The sequence below is a fragment of the Barbus barbus genome (assembly GCF_936440315.1).
Source record: "Barbus barbus genome assembly, chromosome: 32".
Classification (NCBI taxonomy): domain Eukaryota; kingdom Metazoa; phylum Chordata; class Actinopteri; order Cypriniformes; family Cyprinidae; genus Barbus; species Barbus barbus.
The window spans coordinates 23,003,727-23,025,982 of record NC_136760.1 but is presented as its reverse complement, the minus strand read 5'-3'; the positions used below and the strand labels follow the sequence as shown (position 1 = coordinate 23,025,982).

The following is a 22,256-nucleotide window of genomic DNA, read 5'->3' as shown; positions in this document are numbered from 1 at the left end:
ATTCAATACACTCTAAGTATCCAGAGTAAATATAACAGAGATAAAAGATAGTTATCTATTATTTGTATATATGCTCTTACATTTTTGATTCAAACCAAATGCACTGTATAATTACGCTCTGAGATTTCCTCTTCTGTGTTACTCAAGAGAACAAAAAAAAAAACACATACTTCTACAAAAGTTGCAGTAACAAAACTGCAAGGACAAACCCAAAAATACATAAACATTGGTACGATATTGTGCAATGAAGTTCTCTCAGCCTGCGTTTTAAGTTTCAGTGGACTGGCCTGTCCACTCAGAAACAGCGTTTCCTCACATTCCTTTATCATGAAACCGATAATGGTGGTGCAAAAACATTTGACCCAGGGGGCATCACAGGGGGATGGCCCGGCTATGGTTGTTGCCTCTTCTTTCTCCCGGGATGGCCGAAAAGGCCAGGGTGTGATTTGTTAAATGTGAGTCAGCCCTTGCATTGTGTCCTCATCACGGAGACATCTGGCACAAGCAAGCCGGTGTTCTGACTGAGGTCTCCATCTCTATTCTGAAGCAGTGGGCTGTACTGCATTGAAACACTCCTTTGGCTTTCTCATGGTAATGCTGCAAACTACAGGAGCAGATGTGAAACATTTGGTTCTGTTCTTGTTCACTTGTAAAGAAATAATGTGCTGCTTTTACTTTCATTTCACCATGTTGTGTTCTTCTCATTATTAAAAAAGGAAAGAGAATACGGTAACAACAGGGGGAAAAAAATTACGGTCGTCCTTGGTGGCCTGGAGTGCGCTGAGGTCCGAGTGTAATCGGAGTTGGAAGAATGACGGATTAAGGGAAAAGCAAAAGAGCCAAATGTTCTATCAGCGATGTATCTGTAAGGACATAAAAGATAAATAGTGGTGAAAACTGTGATGGAACGAACACCAACTTATTTCTCTCTCTCTCTTATCCATCCGCACAAATGATGAAGTGCACACGCCCTGTAGATTTGGAGATAATGTTTATAGATTTAGTCATGCAGTAATGCATGTCTGAAATAATCTTATTAAACCATTACCGTGACTGTGTAAACACACACTTGCACAAGAAATCAAACAACGTATCAGTTTCATACTAAATTGTTCCTCTATCCAATGGCTTGTTTAGCATTAGTTTAAAACTCTATATAATATTTCCAAACAAACTGACAACGCATTTTGGCCTGATTTAAGTAAGGGATTTACTGCAAAATAATATTCACAATCTTAGCAACAATATTACAGAGTTGATTGGAGAGGCACTTGAGTCTTAGCAGTGTAGTTACTTTTTAATTTATTTGGTGAATATGGTGATAATTATGAATCTACAAACTATGTCTTGATTTCTCTACAACCAAACCTTGCGTAAACTACAAACCTGCATTTGTTCGGCTATGGCCACGGGCGCTGAATGTGACATTTGCTTATAACACGAGCGTGACCGTTCCCCAGCAGAAACTGACAGGTGGGCGGAGTCTGCCCTGCCCAATATGCATCCTATTGGTTACTGGCATGCAAATGACATGCGCTTGGGAAAGATTTGTGCACCCTGATTGGACCGCGACATGTCAGTCACTTCAGGTGACGTCATTCTGAAGTTAGATGCAAGGCACACACGTGTGAGCTACTAGTGCTATGAAAGTTTATCACAAATCATTTGAAGCAAACGCTGGATTAAAAAAAAATAATGATACATTTTGCTTTTTTTTATTTTTTACTTATTAAGGACTTTTATCGTTATACATTTGGACTGAAAACAAACTATTTAAGAAATAATCCAAATGAACTCCTCTAACAAAGTAATTTAAAATTGGCACTAAACTAATTCTCAGACTAGTAACTGTTTACATAACGACAAGGAGCTTTACATATGCGCAAGGGTTTCTGGAGAGCGGCGCGTGCGAACTCTAATCCACCTTTGATGCTCTCAAGCTCCAAACTCTGCCTTATTTTTTGATGGCAAGACTGAATAATGCCAGTCTAGCATGGCTGTCTCTCCAGCTCATGCCACCCGTGGACCGACATGGCATTTAGCCGCGTCTTTTCGGACCCTCCGTCCAAGAGCATCTTTAAGACCTTCGCGGTCATGTTGCTGTCTATACTCGCGTCTTTATACTTTCTCCACTGCCTCACGGAGCGATGCGGGACCTGCATGCCCACAGAGAGAAGAGAAGCGGGTCCAGTGGAGGGATTTTACGCCTCGAAACTTAAAGATTTTGAGTCACTGAGAAGAAAGAGACTAATTCAGAAATGGACCGTGATGAGGCACCACAGCTTGATCCACCGGCTCGAAAGTGTCCGTGAAGAGGATTTACCTGTTATTGATGCTGACAGACGCGTTATCCAGGCGCACGGAAAGATGTCAAACTCTCTGGATGTAGATTTGGAGACGGGAGAATCGTATTTTGATACAGGTAAACTGAGTGCTTTAGGTGAGGGCAGTAAGAAGATGCCTCAGGCGATCATCGTTGGGGTGAAAAAAGGGGGGACGCGCGCGTTGCTGGAGTTTCTGCGCGTGCATCCAGATATCCGCGCGGTCGGAGCCGAGCCTCACTTCTTCGACCGTAACTATGACAACGGACTGGACTGGTACAGGTAAGGTACATTTCCATTATGATGATGTGCCTAGTTTACACAACAGCATGAAAAGACATGCTTAGATATCTAATAAATTAATAAGTAAATAAATAATTTCTTTCTCATGTGACCTTGGAGAAGAAATGTTAACATTATCATAATCTATTATCTTTTACATCTGAAGTAATGTAATAATGTATTACTGTATAAATTATTATTATTATTAATTTATTAGCAGTTGTATTATTATTTCATTTTGATGTTATTTCAAGTGATTTAAAAAAAAGTAAGTAAATAAAGTTAAAACGAACAGTACACACAAGCCAAATCTAAAAGTTAGCCTACTCTGTAAATATAGTATTAGAATAATATATATTTGATAAGATTAATATTAAAAAGACAAAAACTATTTGTAGAGTTCACAGTTGTGTTCATTAAAACAAATGTAAATTCTTAAAAAAAAAAAAAGCAAATAAAACCATCCCTTCTGATTTAATAATACTGTATTAATAGTATTAAAATTAATCATTGAAATGCTTCACACTAACTTCTGTAGCTTTTTCCTAAGTAACTGGTAGATCAGATTCTAAGTATTAAAATCAGCTCCCATGTGCTAATTTTCTAAAACATAAAAAAAGCAATTCCTCATTTGGAAAGTATCTCTTGAACTTTTTGGTAATTTGGATTGCAGAAAATTAAGGGGAGAATACAAGCTAAAAAGTACCCTTACAATATTACATAATGCACATGGCTGTTTAAGGTCAATATTTTTTCATTAAATATAATGAAAAAAAAAAAAGTGCAAGAAGCTATTTTTCACTTTAGTTTTAAAGATTAAGAAAAAAAATAATTTAGAAGAAAGAAATGTATTGCCATGAAACTTTTTTTTTTTTTTTACTACTTTTTATAATTGTTTTAAGATATTATTAACTTTTTGCACATGAAGATTTAATGATAAAATCTTTGAAACTAAGTCTATGGAAGTATGAGACACTGAATTAAAATTTATTTTGTGTATTTTTTGACACACACACACACACACACACACTTACTAAAGAATATAAGAAAAACTGTTTTTAGCGTATTTTTGTTGTGCTTTTATATGTATATTTTCTACATCTACATGGTGAGTGATTGTGTGTGCGTGTGTGGGGTTCATTCACATATCTTTAGGCTGCTGTTAGAGTTTAACAGCAGCTTGTCTTTTGCTGCTCAGAGTAATGGGGCATATCAGACATCACAGCTCTGTTATTAAGAGGGATTACGTCCGTAATGAAAGGTTACCTGTCTGTCGCCGTAGGTATATTTCACCACCAGATTTAGTTAACATACCGGGTCATGCAAAAGTGCAAAGGCAAACTTGTCCTAATGCTAACTTTCCCGCCCCTCTCTTCTCCTCTGATAGATTTCCGGTCTTTCTTTTACCGAAAATATAGATAAAAAGAAACAAATAAATACAGAAATCCTTTAAAAACACTTACTCCCTTGATCAATGTGCAGTCTTTCTTTTCAGCATCACTCTTTCACACCATTCTATTCATTCTTTGTGCTTTGTTATATCCACGAGGATCCCATCCATCCAAAAGAGTTGCCAGGATTCTTGGGAATGCGACACAAGACTCGAAAAACAGGCCTGATAGTCGTACCCCCCCCCCCCCCCCCCCCCATCTTTTAGAAAGGAAGGGCTCTAGAAAACAATAACTACAACATCAAAATGATTTGCTTGAATAACAGCATGTGCCATATTCCTCATCCATTTACAGTATGTCTGTATGTACTGTGTACTTTTTTTAAACACTGCAGAAAATATGTTTAAAAAGTGCAGCCCATCAGGTAAAATGAACAAAAAGTGAGTGGAATAACTAAGCTAGCAGAAAATATTAAGAAGCGTGATTTACTTGAGGTAAAACAACAAAAAATAAAGAAATAAACTAAGCGGCCAATGTTTTTCTCTCACTCTCTTTTCTCAAACGAGCTGAAAGACATTTCCTGAATATATGCACAAGGCATGACAGTTTGATCTGTGCAAATGTCTTAAAAATAAAGAAAACAAACATAAAATTACTTTTGCGGCATAAATTCTCACCCTTTGTCAAACCCTCTGGGAATAATTGCGTTTCTCCTGACCGCCAAAGTTATGAATGGGCTCTGTTTTTTTTCTCTCCCTGCACTAATCACTGTGTCCAATTTGCTGGAATTATGTGACTCTTTTCAGGCTAGGCTGTGAATGTTTAAACACAGAGACTTCCATCTGCAGGGATGAAGGTCCTTTGTGTGTCGTAATGGCTGATACGGAGACTGTGAAGGAATCACACAACTTTGCTTCTCTGTGGGAATGTGAGACGTGTGTGTGTTTTGTCAATTAAGTTGCTCATGTCCAGTTGGTCGTATTGGTGGCGCAAAAAGTCTTAAGAAAAATCTGAAAATCAAGATGTGTTCAGCATTTTCTATACTGTTTTCGGCAGTGTGTCAAAGAACTAAATGAAAAAGTAATTGTAATGTTGCCAGACTGCATCTGTGCTACTACAAATATCAGTGTTGTGCTTGCTTGTCAAAACATTACTCACCCATCTGCAGTCAACATCGCAACAGTGAAATCAGACACGCAGCCAGAACATCTGTGAGAGGTAAAACACGGAGTATTAGATTATATAATATTATGAAAAGCAGGTTTTTTTCTTTGGGCTACCAAAGAACCCCTTTTTTGAATTATTGACAGTTCATCGGCTCACTGTCAGCTAAAACAAAACGTTTCTCTGTCTTGTGTTGAGACAATGCCACGTAAACCCCAATGCTTTTGTTATGGAAATCTGTTCTGTGAGTCTAAAAAGAGATAATTTAAAAGGCTCGATGTAATGGGAGGTCTTTGCTTAAATGAAAGTCTGTTACAATCAAAGCTTCTAAAATGACCATTCCAGAAACCTGTTGTGTCCAGGGGTGTGTTTTATTGATTAAATGGCTAGTTGTGCTACATCTCAGAATTGAACCGTCATCTGTCATAAAATCATGAGGCCACTGGTCTGCAATACCTGACTTATCCAGTAGACACTGTATTCCATAATTCCCAGTTGTGGAAGAGGAGACACTTTAAAGAGTGTGTGTGTGATATAGTAAACTTTCCAGTCACAATTTACCTTAGTCTACCGTTCAAATGTTAGGTTAGTTGGAAAGATTTTTCAGATGTTTTTGAAAGAAGACTCATATGCTCACCAAGGCTGCATTTATTTGACCAAACACACAGTAAAAACAGTAATATTGTGAAATATATTATTAAAATTTAAATTAAGTTTTCTATTTGAATATATTTTAATATGTAATGTATTCATGTGATGGCACAGCTAAATTAGTATTTTTCTGCAGCCAATTTTTTATCAATGTTAAAAACAGTTGTGCTATTTAATTTAATTTTTTTTGGTGGAAACTTTTTGTGAAATAGAAAATAACATAACGGTAACATACCGTAATATAAAAGTCTTTTGATAAATTGAAAAATGAAATATTATTTTGTTTTTGGTATTGCACTAATAGTCATACGCACTGAATTAGTTTCGTTCATAAATTATTTGGGCCACATTACTTGTGGTAAATTGCATACTTCCTTTTAATTATAGCATTGTTTTATATGCGAGGAAATTAAGTAATTACACATCTGGAGAGCCTGTGCGCTTATGTTTCTTTGCACTCTTCCCCCTTGGTAGCCCCTGCGGTGAGGGCTTCTCTCAAGTGGATTCAAGGAACGCATATCAAAGCGAAGCCACTCAAACTACATTAAAACCTCTTTAAAATTCAAGCTAGAAAATGTGGAAAAAGTCCTAGGCCACACATCTGAAAAAACTTCTTTAGGACTTCTCATTTTTCTCCTTAAACTATCCTAAGATGATGTTTTTGCATTGTGCAAATAACTAGTTAGCAAAAGCACTAAATGTCTCTGAACATTAATAGTATTCAAAGCAACAGAGTTTGACTTGTAAAGCTGGTTTGTGATTAAGTGAGAAGCAGGCTCTAAAACACGCCTCTGTTTGGAGCTAGTAGACACATCTCTCATCACAGGTATTGTAGAGAAGATTTTGGAGGACCTGTGGAGAGGCTGGCTGGCCATTTGGCAGAGGGTAGTGTGAACGCCGTTGGAATAAGGGGAATGTTCTTGAGCGATGCATGGCACAGACCCCGTTTCTTGTACACAGAACATGGTGTTTGCTTCACACTGGCAGACGCAGCCTGTGGTTTATAGTGCAGTGGCAAAGTTCCTGGGAAAATAAAACCCCCGTGTTAGTGAAAATATGTACAGATTCACATGAGTACAGTAAAAACTGACAGTCAATAACATATACATTTGCATTCAACATGCTATTTCACATTTGGTCTGGTGGAGTATTTCAAAGAGCTGTCTGAACACTTGGATGATCTCATTAGCATTCATATGTAAAGCTTTATTTAAAAAAAAATAAAGGTTCTTTATTGGTGCCTATGCTTCCACAAAGAACTTTTAACATCCATGGAACCTTTCTATAAAAGGTTATTTATTGTAGAAAATGGATCTTCAGATTATTAAAGTGTATTAAAGAAATAAATGTTATTTAAAGAACTGTTAATAATAAAACATAATTAGTAATCTATAATATAGGTCAAATACCAATATGCTACTACTAATACAACCCGAATTCCCGAAATGCTGGAAGGTTTTTATTTTTATTTTAATAAAATTAAAACTAAAATAATTTTCTGGAGTTTTGGTGTTGGAATTTGTTCCCATTCTTGCCTGATATAGGTTTCCAGCTGCTGAAGAGTTTGTGGTTGTCTTTGACGTATTTTTCGTTTAATGATGTGCCAAATGTTCTCTATAGGTGAAAGATCTGGACTGCAGGCAGGCCAATTCAGCACCCGGACTCTTCTACTACGAAGCCATGCTGTTGAAATAGCTGCAGTTTGTGGTTTTGCATTGTCGTTCTGAAATACACAAGGCCTTCACTGAAATATACGTCATCTGGAGGGGAGCATATGTTGCTCTAAAACCTTTATAAACCTTTCAGCATTCATAGTGCCTTCCAAAACATTCAAGCTGCCCATTCCTTACACACTTATGCACCCCCATACCATCAGAGATGTTGGCTTTTGAATTGAATGCTGATAACACGCTGGAAGGTCTCCCTCCTCTTTAGCCTGGAGGACACGGTGTCCATTATTTCCAACAAGAATGTCAAATTTGGACTCGTCTGACCATAGAACACTTTTCACTTTGAAACAGTCCATTTTAAATGAGCCTTGGCTCACAGAAGACGACTGTGCGTCTGGACCATGTTCACATATGGTTTCCTTTTTGCATGATAGAGCTTTAGTTGGCATCTGCAGATGGCACAGTGGATTGGGTTCACCGATAGTGGTTTCCGGAGGTTTTCCTGGGCCCATTTAGTAATGTCAATGACACAATCATGGCGATGAGTGATACAGTTTCGTCTGAGGGCCCGAAGACCACGGGCATCCAACAAAGCTCTTCGGCCTTGTCCCTTACGCACAGATTTTGCCAGTTTCTCTGAATCTTTTGATGATGTTATGCACTGTAGATGATGAGATTTGCAAAGCCTTTGCAATTTGACATTGAGGAACGTTGTTTTTTAAAGTATTCCACAATCTTTTCACGCACTCTTTCACAGAATGGAGAGCCTCTGCCCATCTTTACTTCTGAGAGACTCTGCCTCTCTAAGACATCCCTTTTATAGCTAATCATGTTACAGACCTGATGTCAATTAACTTAAATAGTTGCTAGATGTTCTCCCAGCTGAATCTTTTCAAAATTACTTGATTTTTCAGCCCTTTGTTGCCCCCGTGGCAACTTTTTTGAGATCTGTAGCAGGCATCAAATTTGAAATGAGCTCATTTAGTGAATAAAAGTGTAAGATTTCTCGTTTAAACATTTGTTATGTTGTTATGTTCTCTATTGTGGATAAAATATTGGCTCATGTGATTTGAAAGTCTTTTAGTTTTCATTTTATTCCAATTCAAAACGTCCCAACATTTCTGGAATTCGGGTTGCATATTTAAAAACAAAAGTATTAATCAAACAAATATATTATATATATATATATATATATATATATATATATATATATATATTCATAATTTGCAAGGAATTATCATCAAAAATTAAATAATTAATTTAATTACATACATTCTATATCCGATAAACCCAAACAGAAGATTCACAACCATATTTAAGTTTGTTTCACACTCAAAACTGCTAGTGTGCTAGTTCTGCATCTTATATAAATACCAACAAGATGAAAAATGTTTTTTGATTAACTTAAGGTGCAAGAAAACCACAATGGAGCTTTATTATTAGAACCTTTATTATTAGGAATCATGTGCAGTCACTCACCTGCTCGCACACACACCTGCATGTGCTTTATTAGACTATTATAATGTTTTCTACCTGAGCCAGCCTTGGGGCAGGTTGTACTGTAATGTTGTAGCACTAGGATGACATAAGCCAGCTGGGACATGAGATCACACTGAACAAAGAGACCCCTCTGTGTGTGTGTGTGGAGGCCTTTGATCTGGTTTGGCTAGGGGCACCGCTGTGACAAGTTCGCTCAAGTTACCGCAAATACACTGAGAAACACTATCATCTCTCTCTGCAGTTCTTACTCAGTTTAGCAGACAGTTAAACAGCATAATTACAATCTTCCAAACACTTTTCGATAACTGCAGGTATGCTGATCACATTTCGTTCAAAGCATTTCCTTGATAACGACGCTGTTACCAGTGTAAAATTGCACATGTAATCATACTCCTTGACTAAAATGGACTAAAAGTGGACTTTGTTTATTTTGTAGAGCAAGATGCCAACGACTAAAGCTCGAGCCAAGTTAGAGCCTTATGATTTACAACGAGACGCTGAGAGTATAAATGTGCTTGTTTGCGTGTGAGTATGGACGTGGGTCACAGGAAGGTTCAGACCTTTTATGTAGGTCATGTTTGGAGGTGAGAGGGGTCAGTAACAGGATCTGTAAAGTGAAGGACTTCAGGAGGGTGAAAATTAACGTCGATGTACAACTGTGTGAGGGAACTCGAGAGGTCTCTTAACTCTTGTTGAGGGAATGTGTGAGCATGCAATCTGATATACACAGATAGACTATGGCTGGTTACGGCCAACTACTTTGTGATGCAATAGACGTTGCGATATATGTCACGATGAATCATAATGTCATAATTGCGTCGTGATTAAAACTGTGCCAAGCAAGAGAAAATATCTCGCAGATTTTGCTTCACTTTTGTACGTTAATTTCAATATGAATACCTATGACATGATTCTTCATTAACTGAACTGTAGGAAAACATTTATTTTAAAAAATAATAATTTTTCAAATTAAAAACCTCACAACCACATGAGATTTTGAAATTGAGATTTTTTGTTTTTCTCACAGACATAAGCATATTGAAAAGAATGATGTTAAATATGTTTGCAAGCCAAGTGAAATCACTGGTAATTAAATCTTGGTAGCTTTTTTTTTTTTTTATCGTAAAAGTTGTCCCTAATTAAAGAGAAGAATTTAAAAGGTTTAATTGAAAACTGTTGCCCGTTAAGCATAAACGACATAAGGTTGTACGAATACTTGTCATTACTTGAACTCTAGAAAATTACATAAATTTAAAAATAAACAAATAAATAAATCATACAATAAATTCATACAAGGACCTAAACTATCAAGCCAATATAGGTTAGAAAATAAAAATAAGTAATAAATAAATAAAAATCATACTTATCTTGTGATTTGTTTATTTCTTCACAACACTCCTATGATACTTTAGATCCTTGTATTGTTTTGTGTACATTGTTGTACATACACACATATTATATATAATATATAAATATATAATATAATATAATATATAATGACATGGACTGGACATATGTCCATATGTGTTTTCCCCATCCATGACCATATAAACAACAAACGGTTTAGAGAATGAATGGATGTATAATATAATATAGTATAATAAATATAATATAACATAACATAACATAACACAATGCAATACAATACAATACAATACAATACAATATAATATAATATAATATAATATAATACAATATAATGGACTGGATATCTGTCCAGGGGTTTTCCCCATCCATGGCTATATAGACAAAAAGCAGTTTAGAAAATGGATGGAGAATATAACAATATAATGTAACACTATATAATATAATATAATTTAATATAATATATGTTAATGTACATAAAAATATAAACATACTGACAAAGACCTGTAGTGTAAATTCATTTTTAAAACATTACACTGCATTATATTTACTATATATTTTATGACAGCCCTAATACATAAACAGTACTACCACATATTTTATGCCCTCACACAAACAAACAAGCACACAGACACACTTACAACAAGTGTCTTATGACTTTCTCTGCAGAACACACATTGTGTTAACCCCCTCAAACACACACAAGCAAACACTCTTAAGCAGCTGATCCCCAGAGCCGTTTGGGGGGCCAGGGAACAGTGCTGGCTGTCAACAGCTGCCTGAAAGGCATTCTGTGAATCCAGCCCCCAGTGGGCACTGAAGAGAGCGAGCAGGTGTAGACTGCTCCCCAGACACCTTCGCACACACACACACACACACACACACACACACACACACACACACACACACACACACACACACACACACACACACACACAAACCCACCTGATGCCATTATCTGCTACAGCTCCCTCACAACCTGAACACAGCTCAGCAGGACACACATTTGCAACGTTCAGCACTAAGATGAGCACAAGCAGGTTTTGATGAGAAGTGGGAAATGGGATTGACGATTCGCAGGTTACAGGTCACAGAGAGCAACTCTAAAGGGCGAGAGATGTTGGCCGTGAGGGTGACCCGCGTGCAGACACAGATGGGAATGCAAGGGATCGGTTGCTCACAAGTCGGGTGTCACCACTTGTTTATGTTGTTCGATTCGTGCAAGCTTTGATCACGAGAAAACAGTTAGGGATTATTTTTAACAACAGAGATGGTGTCTAGGAGATGGTGTCTTTTTATGTTGAATGTCACAGCAAAGAAGTGCAGAAAGATGCTTACAGGTCTAAAAGTTGCATAAGGTGATTTTTTATATTCTGGACACTCTTTTCAATATAATGAAAATAAATTGAAAATTAAGGCTGTCAAAGTGCAAAACGACAAAAAGAAAAAGCATCATTAACTACCTTAACCCTTCTATTAAGTTACTTGATTCAATTAAATTCACCAAAAATCCCCCCCAAAAATATTAGGTAAGAACATCAGAACATAAAAATTAAAACTGTAAACAGCTATGTTTTTAATTATAAAAATATCATTTTTTGAATTAAAAAACTGTAAATATTATAATCAGTATTGTAACTTTATATATATATATATATATATATACAAATTAAACAGAAGTAGTATGGGAAAATACTTCTTCTGCATGCTCTCTGCAAACAGTAATGCACGACTATAAAATATCTAACCAGACATTACATGTAATTTTACAGTAATATACTGTTAATATACAGCTTTTATAAGTAAAAATTAAAATCAATGTATAATTTACAGTCAAAAACTGTAAACTGATATTCCCAGAATTCCCTGTGTTACACTCCACACTAGTTTTTGTTATCAGTTATGTACATTAGGGTTTTATATTACATCTTTTGTTTAATGAATGTTTATCACATTATTTAAGTGTTGTGTATTACTATGATGGTGTTTTGTTTTTGAGTGAATGACTCTGTGCACCTTCTGTATGTTAGGATATACTTCAGTTTATGGAAAAATAACTTGTGATTGAAAAATGAACCATTTTTCAGTATTTTTTACTAAATTATTCTGGCAACTACAGCTGCCAAAAGTCTGATGTAACTATGGATTTTTTTTTACAGTGTACGTCTTCTGAAGTAATACAAGTTTGGAATAACATGAAGCTGAGCAAATGACAATAGAATTTTAAATCTGGGATAAACCATTTCTTTAAGTGTTTACATCTGCAGTGATTCAGAGTTACAAAGTGACTGTTTTCAATAAAAGTTAGTAATTTTACGTGACATGAGCAACAGTTACTTATGTGATCTGCCTTCTAAAACAATTGGATACTCATGCAGAAACCTGTAGCCAACTAACAACCAAAAGTGCTGCATGGTCACATGGCGACCTCCTGCAATTTAATCTGATTCTTTAACACATGTGAATTACTGCGTAACCATACACAAGCTACAGGAGACAACAAGTAATACGTTAACAGCAGCTGCGTTTGCTTAATCTTGTTTTGCCAATAAAGACATCTCTTGAATATTTTCATCTAAGTGGAGGCGTTTTATTGCCACAAAGTCGTGAAACCTCCACAGTTAAACACAGCAGTTTATTCAACGAGCTCTTAAGGACATGTCTGTGAATGTAAATTTTTGTTTATTTGCTCTGGGCATTGTGGAACTACACTGGTTGATGTTTTTGTATATTTTAAAGCAAACTAACCTGGGGCGGTTCTCAATGTATCAACTGAAGCAGCTCAAAATTTCAGCAGCAATTTAGTGTCATTTCACCTTCCTGTGCACAGATTTCTTGCTCTTTCCCTAGAAAAACCTCGAAAGTGGTAGCAAAGTGTTAGCCTGTCATAAAGAAGTTGAAATACTACACCAAGCACTTGGCAGTAGAAGTGCATGTGGGTTTATGTCCGTGCAGAGCCTGCAGGAAAAATGCAAAAGGAGTCTGACAATATAAAGGAGCCGTTGATGTCTGTGAACTAGACCCAGCAGCGCTGAACAAAACTACCCGCAAAAAACAACAACTACAATAGATCAATCATGCAAAAGACTGCATGCGAGCAAAGCTGTTGCTACAGCGAGCCAAAAGATGGTACCGAGAGCTGACACAAAGAGAGAGCGAGAGGGGTGTTGTGGGTAAATGATGCATGGCAAGAGCACATACGTGTTACGGGCCTCAATGGGGCGGAATGGTGGAATAAAACCTCTCTGTCGCATGATGGATTTCACTTTCCCAGCACACAGGCAACAGCTTTATCACAGGAAAGGGAGACAGCAATTTTCCACCCTAAGACAGACATAAGAGAGAGACAAACCGTAGTTCCTTTTCCATTCTGAAATAACTGTTAAAATGGTTTAAATTAGCAAAAATCAATACTTTCCCAGCATGATGATATTAATTAGTCACATTTATTATTTATCAACTATATCATCTGCTGAAAATGAAATGCAAACCCATTATAAGCACTTATTCCATTCATGAATCCAGCACAAAGGCCTTTAAAAATTTTTTTTTAAAATGCATAAATCTTTTCTTGCGTTTTTGGCATACTTTGTTCACATTTGAAATATTACAAGAGCTCTTTTAAATTATACGTTTGCACTAGTGTTGATGTGGTTCCTATTGTTAGGTCTTTAACGCTGTGGGTGTCCTGAGAGCCGCTGTGTGTAATGTCTGTGTTATCTTTCCATGTGACCCGTGCCAGCAGTACAAACCATGCCAGACCTGTGGTGTCCCTATGCCACTGTGAATCAGACAGAAAACAAGACAGAGAGCGGGGGGAGAGAAAAATTTAATCGCGTGTGTGTGTCAGCCCAGTTTAACCCATTCTCTCTTCTTGTGCACTTCTGCCAGGCCTGCAAGCTCTGAAAAAAAAATTGAAAAACCAAACAATCAAATAAACACATCTTGAAGAAATCTATTCACAACTTCTTTAAGACATTGATGGTGCATCCATATAATATTAGAATTACTGTAATAATGACTTTCCAAACTGTAAAAACATTTAATTGTTTGTCTCAGCATTACATTATTCTACTTGACAGTTTATCATATAAAACTATTTAAATGGCAGCTGCTTCAAAATATGGAGACATATGTAGTAGGGTGACCATACGTGCCATTTTTCCCGGACGCATCCTGGCCAGGATTTCTATATTGCCTAAAATATCTAGGATTTGTCTTTGTTTGCGTGTGCAGACCGATCGGTGTATGACATCGGTTCCTTATTTTTTCGAAACGCTCTCGAGGTACTTTGAATCAAAGCAATATAGAAATCCTGGCCAGGACGCGTCTGGGAAAAATGACACGTATGGTCACCCTAATATGTAGTAACATCTACATGTATTATATTTTATTATAGCTGATGTTAATGTGCTTTCCTAATATTTTACAAGTGAATATATTTAATGTACTATATTTAATTAATTTATTTCCATTCATGCATTTAGCAAATGCTTTTATTCTTGATGTGACTTACAAAAGAGACACATACAAAGAGTCGTTTGTCACAGAAGCAACAATATTCATAGTACACAATGGCAGATTTCTAAGAAAGCCAGATTAGAAATAGTATAATAGACACAAGACAAGACATTGTTTTAAGTACTTGTTATTTATGACATCTGGGTTATTAAATAAATCTATTAATTTACTGTTTTTTTATTAAAAATCATTTAGTGATTAAGTATTTTTTCCCATTAATTAAACTATTAAAATAAAACAAAATATTAAAAAAAAATATCAAACCAAGTGACATTTATTATACAAAATTAATTTTTTTTTTTATATAAATATATTTTTAAAAATCAAATTAATTAATTTAAATAATAAATCATTAATTTAATAATTTAACAAAATGCACCTAAAGAAATCTAAAAAAAAAAATGAATTTGAGGAGATTTTTGTTGATTTTTTTACCATTAGCAAAGCCACATATCCACCGTTTTCCTGAACATGGAAGTCTCATCCACCGGTCTCTGGTGTTTCTAGTAAAATTAACGCACAGCTTAACCCTGTACACATTGTTATATTTAGTTATATTTTAAAAGTTTCAATTTAATTCAGTCAATCTTTTTATCCCATTTTAACATGGATTTCTATGGTGACCGGAACATGAGAGAATCCATAATTGCGGCCCTCATCAGTTACTCAGAATAAAAGGTGTACAGATCAGTTTTAAGTTGTGTAAGGGTTTAGAAACTTGCCATTCTGAAGGCAATTTCCAAGTTCCCATAATTACAATAATGCTGTCAACTCTTGAAAATCGTATAAATTGAGTAGTAGCCAATACTATCAAATGATAACACAAATTTGCGAAGTCTGAAATCCATAAGACAAGCCTTGTCATAATTCTGCTGTATTTCCCAATCACATGCAACACAATCCACACTATGTGCACATATTGATTTCATTCTTAGCCACTGATGTGTTCGTGTTCGTGGCAGATTGTTTTGTCTGTAGGGAAATGTATCATGGCATTTGCTGTCTAATCCAGTGTTACAGAAACATGCAAGAAGACCCGCGTATACCACAGCCCCAGTAACAGACACTTGAGGGTTGGCAGTCTCAGCCCAACTGGGCTGATCTCCCACACAAACACGCAAAACAGAGAAAAAGAGAGACATCTGTGCTAAAGAAAGACATCATACCTCACATGTGAATGCTAGATGCTCTGTATTAAACCTTATTCTTGCGGTGAAAACTCTCAGGTGGCCACAGTCTCTGTAAACATACAAGCACTCTTAAATACTGCACACGGTGCAATAAACCATGTTTAAGTGTTTAAGGGGTTAGTCTGAATATCATCTAATCCTTACCCCAATAGCTGTTGATTTATGACACAAAATTAGCAGGTTGGGATGTTCCAACATTCTTTCCTTTGTTCTTAAATATTCCGCATACGTCTCAAAAGATGATCCCTGTTGTGTTGATTTAAAGAGTCTCATAATTCCCTGCACACTTTTTACTGGACTGATCCAGTAGATGTTCTTTTGCATATAATTCACCATCTAGACATATAACATGAGCTGTATATGTGCTTAGCATATGTTTGTTGAATTCATTCATCCTCTTTATGAATATACATTCAGCCAGACGTAAACTCGCCCTTATTAGTTGTTACGGCACGGAGACGAATCAGTCATCAGGAGAGAGTGACCCGCTCTGGCACCGGAGTGCTGACGAATGAAGGCCGCTGGCAGAGCTTGGCTCTTTTGCATAAAGATAGAGTGTAGGCCTCTGAACGGCCTGTGATGGATACTGTAACCACAGACTCCTCTGACGAGGTCCAGTAATTTAATGAGTCCCAAACTGAACACTTCTAATTGCTAATGGACCAGCCCTGACTCGCCATTAAACAGTCTGGAGGAACTTTGACAGAACACAGTGACTAAGTGATGGAGGAGAAGCACTTCGTTGCTTGTTTTGCTTTCTTGTTCGTGAAAAATTACGCATTTATTGGCCATCGATTAGGCTCGGAATAATGTGAAAAAGATGCTGTATTTGTTGAGAAACAGAGCAAGCGGGACGATACCAAAAGGAAGGATTAAACAATTTCCAAGATTTTTCCAGCCGTTTCTTAGTCATGGGTTTTTAGAAATCATTTTCCAGAGATCATACTTACAAATTCTAAAACAGTTACAAAAATGTATATAGGAGTATAGACATTTCCAAGACTTTTCCAGTCATTTGAGATGACTAATAAAAGCTTTTTAAAATTATTGCAGTCACAAAGAGTAGTGAAGTGACATTCAGCCAAGTATGGTGACCCATACTCGGAATTTGTGCTCTGCATTTAACCCATCCAACGTGCACACACACAGCAGTGAACACACACAAAGAGTAATTTCTAGCCTAAGAAAAAATTATATACAGTAGACTAGAAATGCCTATGACTTTTCCATAACCTTTTAAGATTTTATTAATTTCCATGTCTTTCCAGTCACAATTTCTGATAATTCCTGGTTTCTCACATGTATAATTTTTATTGCAATATTTTCTTTGAGTGTCCCAACGTTTTCACGAAATAACAGCATGGGATGGGATTACCTGTTTGTCTGTACAATGGAAGACAAGGGAGTGTTTCTGCAGTCTGGACAGAAATATTACTTGACTTTTGTAACTTGCATATGTACTCAGGCATTTAAAAGTTTAGGATTAGATTTAGTCATATTTTTGAAACTAGTCTCTTATGCTGCACCGAGGCTGCATTTATTGGTTAAAATACAGTAAAATCAGTAATATTGTGAAATATTATTACAATTTAAAATAACTATTTTCTATTTTAATGTATTTTAAAATGTAATTTATTCTTGTGATGGCAAAGCTGAATTTTCAGCAGTCATTACGCTAGTCTTCACTGCCACCAAATCCTTCAGAAATCATTCTAATATGCTGATTTAGTGCTCAACAAACTTTATTGTCCTTAATGAATAAAAAGTATTAATTTCTTGAAAAAAAATAAATAAATCACTGGCCAGTAACCTTTTGAACTATAGTGTGGTTAAAAACTACTAACTGCATTAGATTAATTTCAAATTTCTCATTTGGAGTCAAACGGAAACCACTAGCTTGTACGACCTCGCCTACAAGCTTTGAACATTTAATAACACTCAGACTAGTATAGTATATCTATGTCATTCTTTTGAGAGTGAGTGTGACAGCATAGTTAAAGAGCTTGGACAGATGAGACAGGAAGAGAGTGTTTTTACTGACATCCTCCCGAAACAGGACACCCTGAGAACTGCGATGCCTCTGAGGTCCTTTAAATCTCTCATTCCTTCATCCTCTTGAGAGACACACCCTTCAGCTACTGTCCCAAGTAATGATGATGTTTCCACTGTTTCTGGATAATAAAAGCAGTTTGCACTTGAAAAACATCTCGCTGTCTGAATGCTCAAAAAGAATAAGACATATTAGCGACTTAAAAATGTATGATTGGCATGAACAAAATATCAAACCAAGTGGCACTTATACAAAAATATTCACTTATACATTCACTTCAAGAAAAAAAATTGTAAATATAAAATGTAATAAATATATTTAAAAAAATATATAAAAAAGAACAATTTTTATCAATAAATAATTAATAATTAAAAAAACACCTAAAAAATAAAAAAAAGAACAAAATGTGGAGAGAACTGAGAAAAGCTTGAGATTCATTTGTATTCAGACATAGAAGACATAGAAATTTCTTTCTTCTTTTGTTATCTAATGCACTGAAATGTGGCAAAGAAATAAATACAAACACAACTGTAAAGTATTACTTTAAAAGAAGGTGAGGAATCATAAGTCAAAAAAATGAATCTGTCAGACATCATGCTCTACTGCATTGCTGAGAACGATCAGTTTGAGAGCCAATGGTCTTTTCTTATCCATATTAGTTTATCAAATTCACAGAACTCAAGTTATATTTAGCCATAGTCTACTGGAAGTATACATTACTCCTCATTTTCTCTCTGAGGAGGAAGTTTCAAATCCTCCTTTTGTTCAGAGCAAGAGACCTTTGGGAAAACAGCTTGGAAGAGCATTGTACAGTTATATGGAGATTTATGTCCACTTTTAAAAATCTCTCCTCAGATCACTTCCTGTTTCCTCCCGCTGTTTACTGTACACAGGCGGACCATTGTGGGAAATTTATTTTCATTTGCTTATCACCTTAATTGAGGTCTCCCAGAGTTTCCACAACAACCATAATTCCATTACACAAACTATTTTGAGACATTTTATTAACTCAAATGAGGTTTCAAGCCCTCCCACCACACCTAATGTCACTCTAGGCAGCATACAAACAATCCCACACATCAATGCTCTGACGTCTGACCAGATCAGACCATCAGGGTCATAATAACCTCTGTCACTCAGAGAGGAAGGAAGAGTAGACTTAGAAGTCCTGTGTAGATATTGGTGCTTCCAATCCCTACAACTATCACTAGAAAACCTCTGACCCTGATCCTTATTTTTCTAAGTGATCAGATTTATGCTTTATGCTTGGTATCCAATAAAACAGCTGGGGGGAAAATCTCATAGACTGAAATCCAGACTTGACGTGAGTTCTTCAGATTTATCTCAATACGCAACCACCCAGAATAATACGCAACCACCCAGAATACCCTTGCAACACCCTAGAAGCCATCCAGAATACCTTCACACCACATACATCACACTATCATCGTGGCGGTGAGTTTTGCACAGATAAGAAAATCTATAATACATAATCTTTCCTACCTACAATATCTTTCCATAATATTTCTTTTAACATCTGGAGAAATTTAAACCTCTCCTGGGTGTGTGAAGGAAGAAGGCTGCTCTAAACGCATTGTTCGAAAATCTCAAAATGTGCTTAGCCTACACAACCGTGAGACATGAAATGATGTTTTGTTAATACTGCAGTGTATTTCATTAGAGAGATAAGTGAAATATGTGCTGGGATGGCTGTATATTTCTGTGCTGATCTCAGAGACGACACATCTGTTTTCATCAGAGATTCAGTTATTCTGCAATAATCATTGGAATCTTTTTAATCGAATTCTTCTTAATAATTTGGACGGCATAGCTGAGCAATGAATTTAATTTCAAACAGGGACTGGAGAAATACAATATCACAGAGGATTAACTGTGTGATTCTTTGTTGGAAACGTGCCATTTGAAATTCTTATACTGTATGTATATATAAAATATGTCAAATCAAAGCTATTTTTTTAGTGATCACTGCAGTTTTCATGGATAAACCCAAAACTTGTTAGGCATTTTAGTTACAGTTGTATATTGATTATAAGTTGCATGTTGAGTAGGACACAGAAATTATAATTTATAAGTTATTAAATATTAGTATGTATTACAACTACATAAAACTATTAAAAACTGCTTCTGTTAACTGAAATAAATCTGAAATAAAAAAAAATATTAGATAAAAAAACTAATTAAATTAGAAATGCTTTGGCAACTAAAATAAAAAATAAAATAAATACATTAAAAAAGCAAACAACATATACAAAAATGAAAGCACAATATTATTAAAACTTAAACTAAAATTTTAAATTTAAAAATAAAAGTTAATTCAACATGAATAAATACTGCAACCATATATAAATAACACTAAAATAACACAAAAATGTTTAAATTTACGCATTCTTATGTTGTTCCAAACCCTCAAGACTTTCTTCTGTGAAACAAAAAAAAAGGAGCTCTTTTTACCATACAATGAAAGTGAACAAGGTCAGATGCCAGTTATCTCCAGAGTGAAAAAAAATTAAATACATAAATAAATAAAGACTGTATGCACTATATTATAAGCCATTTGAAACCTTAGCTTTGTCTGTGGAAAATTTAAGTGGCAGCTATCAAATTTCTCAAAATATATCAGAACAGTCATGGCAATTCATAACTATTTTAGGCTTTGGCAAAGCAAATAGCTGGCTATGTACAATATGAATTTGTACCTTTTGTACAATTTGCTTGTAGTTGGATTTGGAGTGGACCTTCATGCACACTTGTTTTCTAAAAAACTGTAGGTTTTCGTACAAATTCTTACAAAATCGCCACCTTGTAAAAGGCTTTCTCATGAGATCGGGTTGCATGTATTCAAATATGGCACTCTGCATCAGGCTGCACATAGGCAATTTAAATATGTGAAATGTGTTGATGTGGAGGATGTGTAAATGTCAATTTCTGGGTTCTCATTTAACTGTAAAGATGCTTTCGCACACTGACAGAAATACTCATGTGGAGCTACTTTAAACTACAGCACTGCAAGATTTAGAGCTGGCGGTGTTGCTTTTCACGTAATTGCCAAAAAAAAATAATTCAAGATTTGATCCAACACACACACACACAAAATGTTTTTAATCTACTCACTTCTGCTGCCTCAAACTGTGCGTAAATGACCAACTGCCTCCTCTGCAATCTTCATACATCGTACTGCTCGTGAGAGCTAATGTATATGCAAATCAGATGGCATTATATATCAGATGTTAAATCACCGAGAATATGAATGCAGCTAATACGCATTTTATTCTCTATATTTTGGCAAATGTTTTTTTCTTGAGCGATGCTCATACAGTGATCCCGTCCTCATTATAATCCATTTCGATCTCTAATCGTTCTTTTCACGCCCCATTTTTATTCATAGACTCTGTTTGGTATGTGTGGGGCATTTGTCTTTCAAGCATGGCCTCCTCACTCAATCTCTCTCTCTCGACTCCCCAAAAATTCACACATTATCTTCCTTCAGCACTCTCCCATTATGCTAATGCGTCTTGAGGAGCGATTGCATCAGTATGAAAAAATAGAGAAAAATCTCTCTGATTGATTAGGTGAGTTATCATATCGGGACGGCCCACCCCAACACCCCCATATGCCATTATGGGCGACACATAGACAACTGTTCATTTATAATCACTGCCATGAAGAGTGTGTAGTTTATAGAGTCGAAAGTAAGAGTTATTTTTTGGAATAAGCACATTAGTTATAAGACAGATAACTCGGATTGTGAATAAATATACCACAGAAAGAAGCATCATCATTCACTTAGATGTCAGTTTGCGTTAAAATGACCAGTCTTTTGTTTAACAGGACAGGCTCCGTGACCCTTAAGCTCGCCAACATTCAAAACTTAAAATCTTCCATTGTTTTTCTTATTTGCAAAACTGGCTTATTTTCCAAACAGCCACTCTATCAAAAACCAATCTTTCCATTTTGTTCCAAGACAAAAGCCGAGTTCTCAATAGTTCTTTTGTTGAAGCCTTACAACAGCATCCTTCTGTAATCCATTCCTCATCTTCTCCTCTTCATTTAAATAACAGTGCCGTACGGAAACCTAACCGTTGTTGACAGCTTTTCACAACACCCTCCTATCAGCAAGCGAACCGTTTCTA

The 22,256-nt window shown here is 35.9% G+C and overlaps 1 protein-coding gene across 1 annotated transcript in view; it reads left to right on the top strand.

The window, feature by feature from the left end:
• The first annotated feature begins 1,637 nt into the window (after positions 1 to 1,637).
• LOC306852537 (heparan sulfate glucosamine 3-O-sulfotransferase 3A1-like) overlaps positions 1,638 to 22,256 on the top strand; it is a 41,779-nt gene continuing 21,160 nt past the window's right edge. The window contains exon 1 of the mRNA XM_079389442.1: positions 1,638 to 2,603. Coding sequence (XP_079245568.1) covers positions 2,032 to 2,603 — 572 coding nt within the window. The 5' untranslated portion in view covers positions 1,638 to 2,031. The remainder of the gene's footprint in view (positions 2,604 to 22,256) is intronic.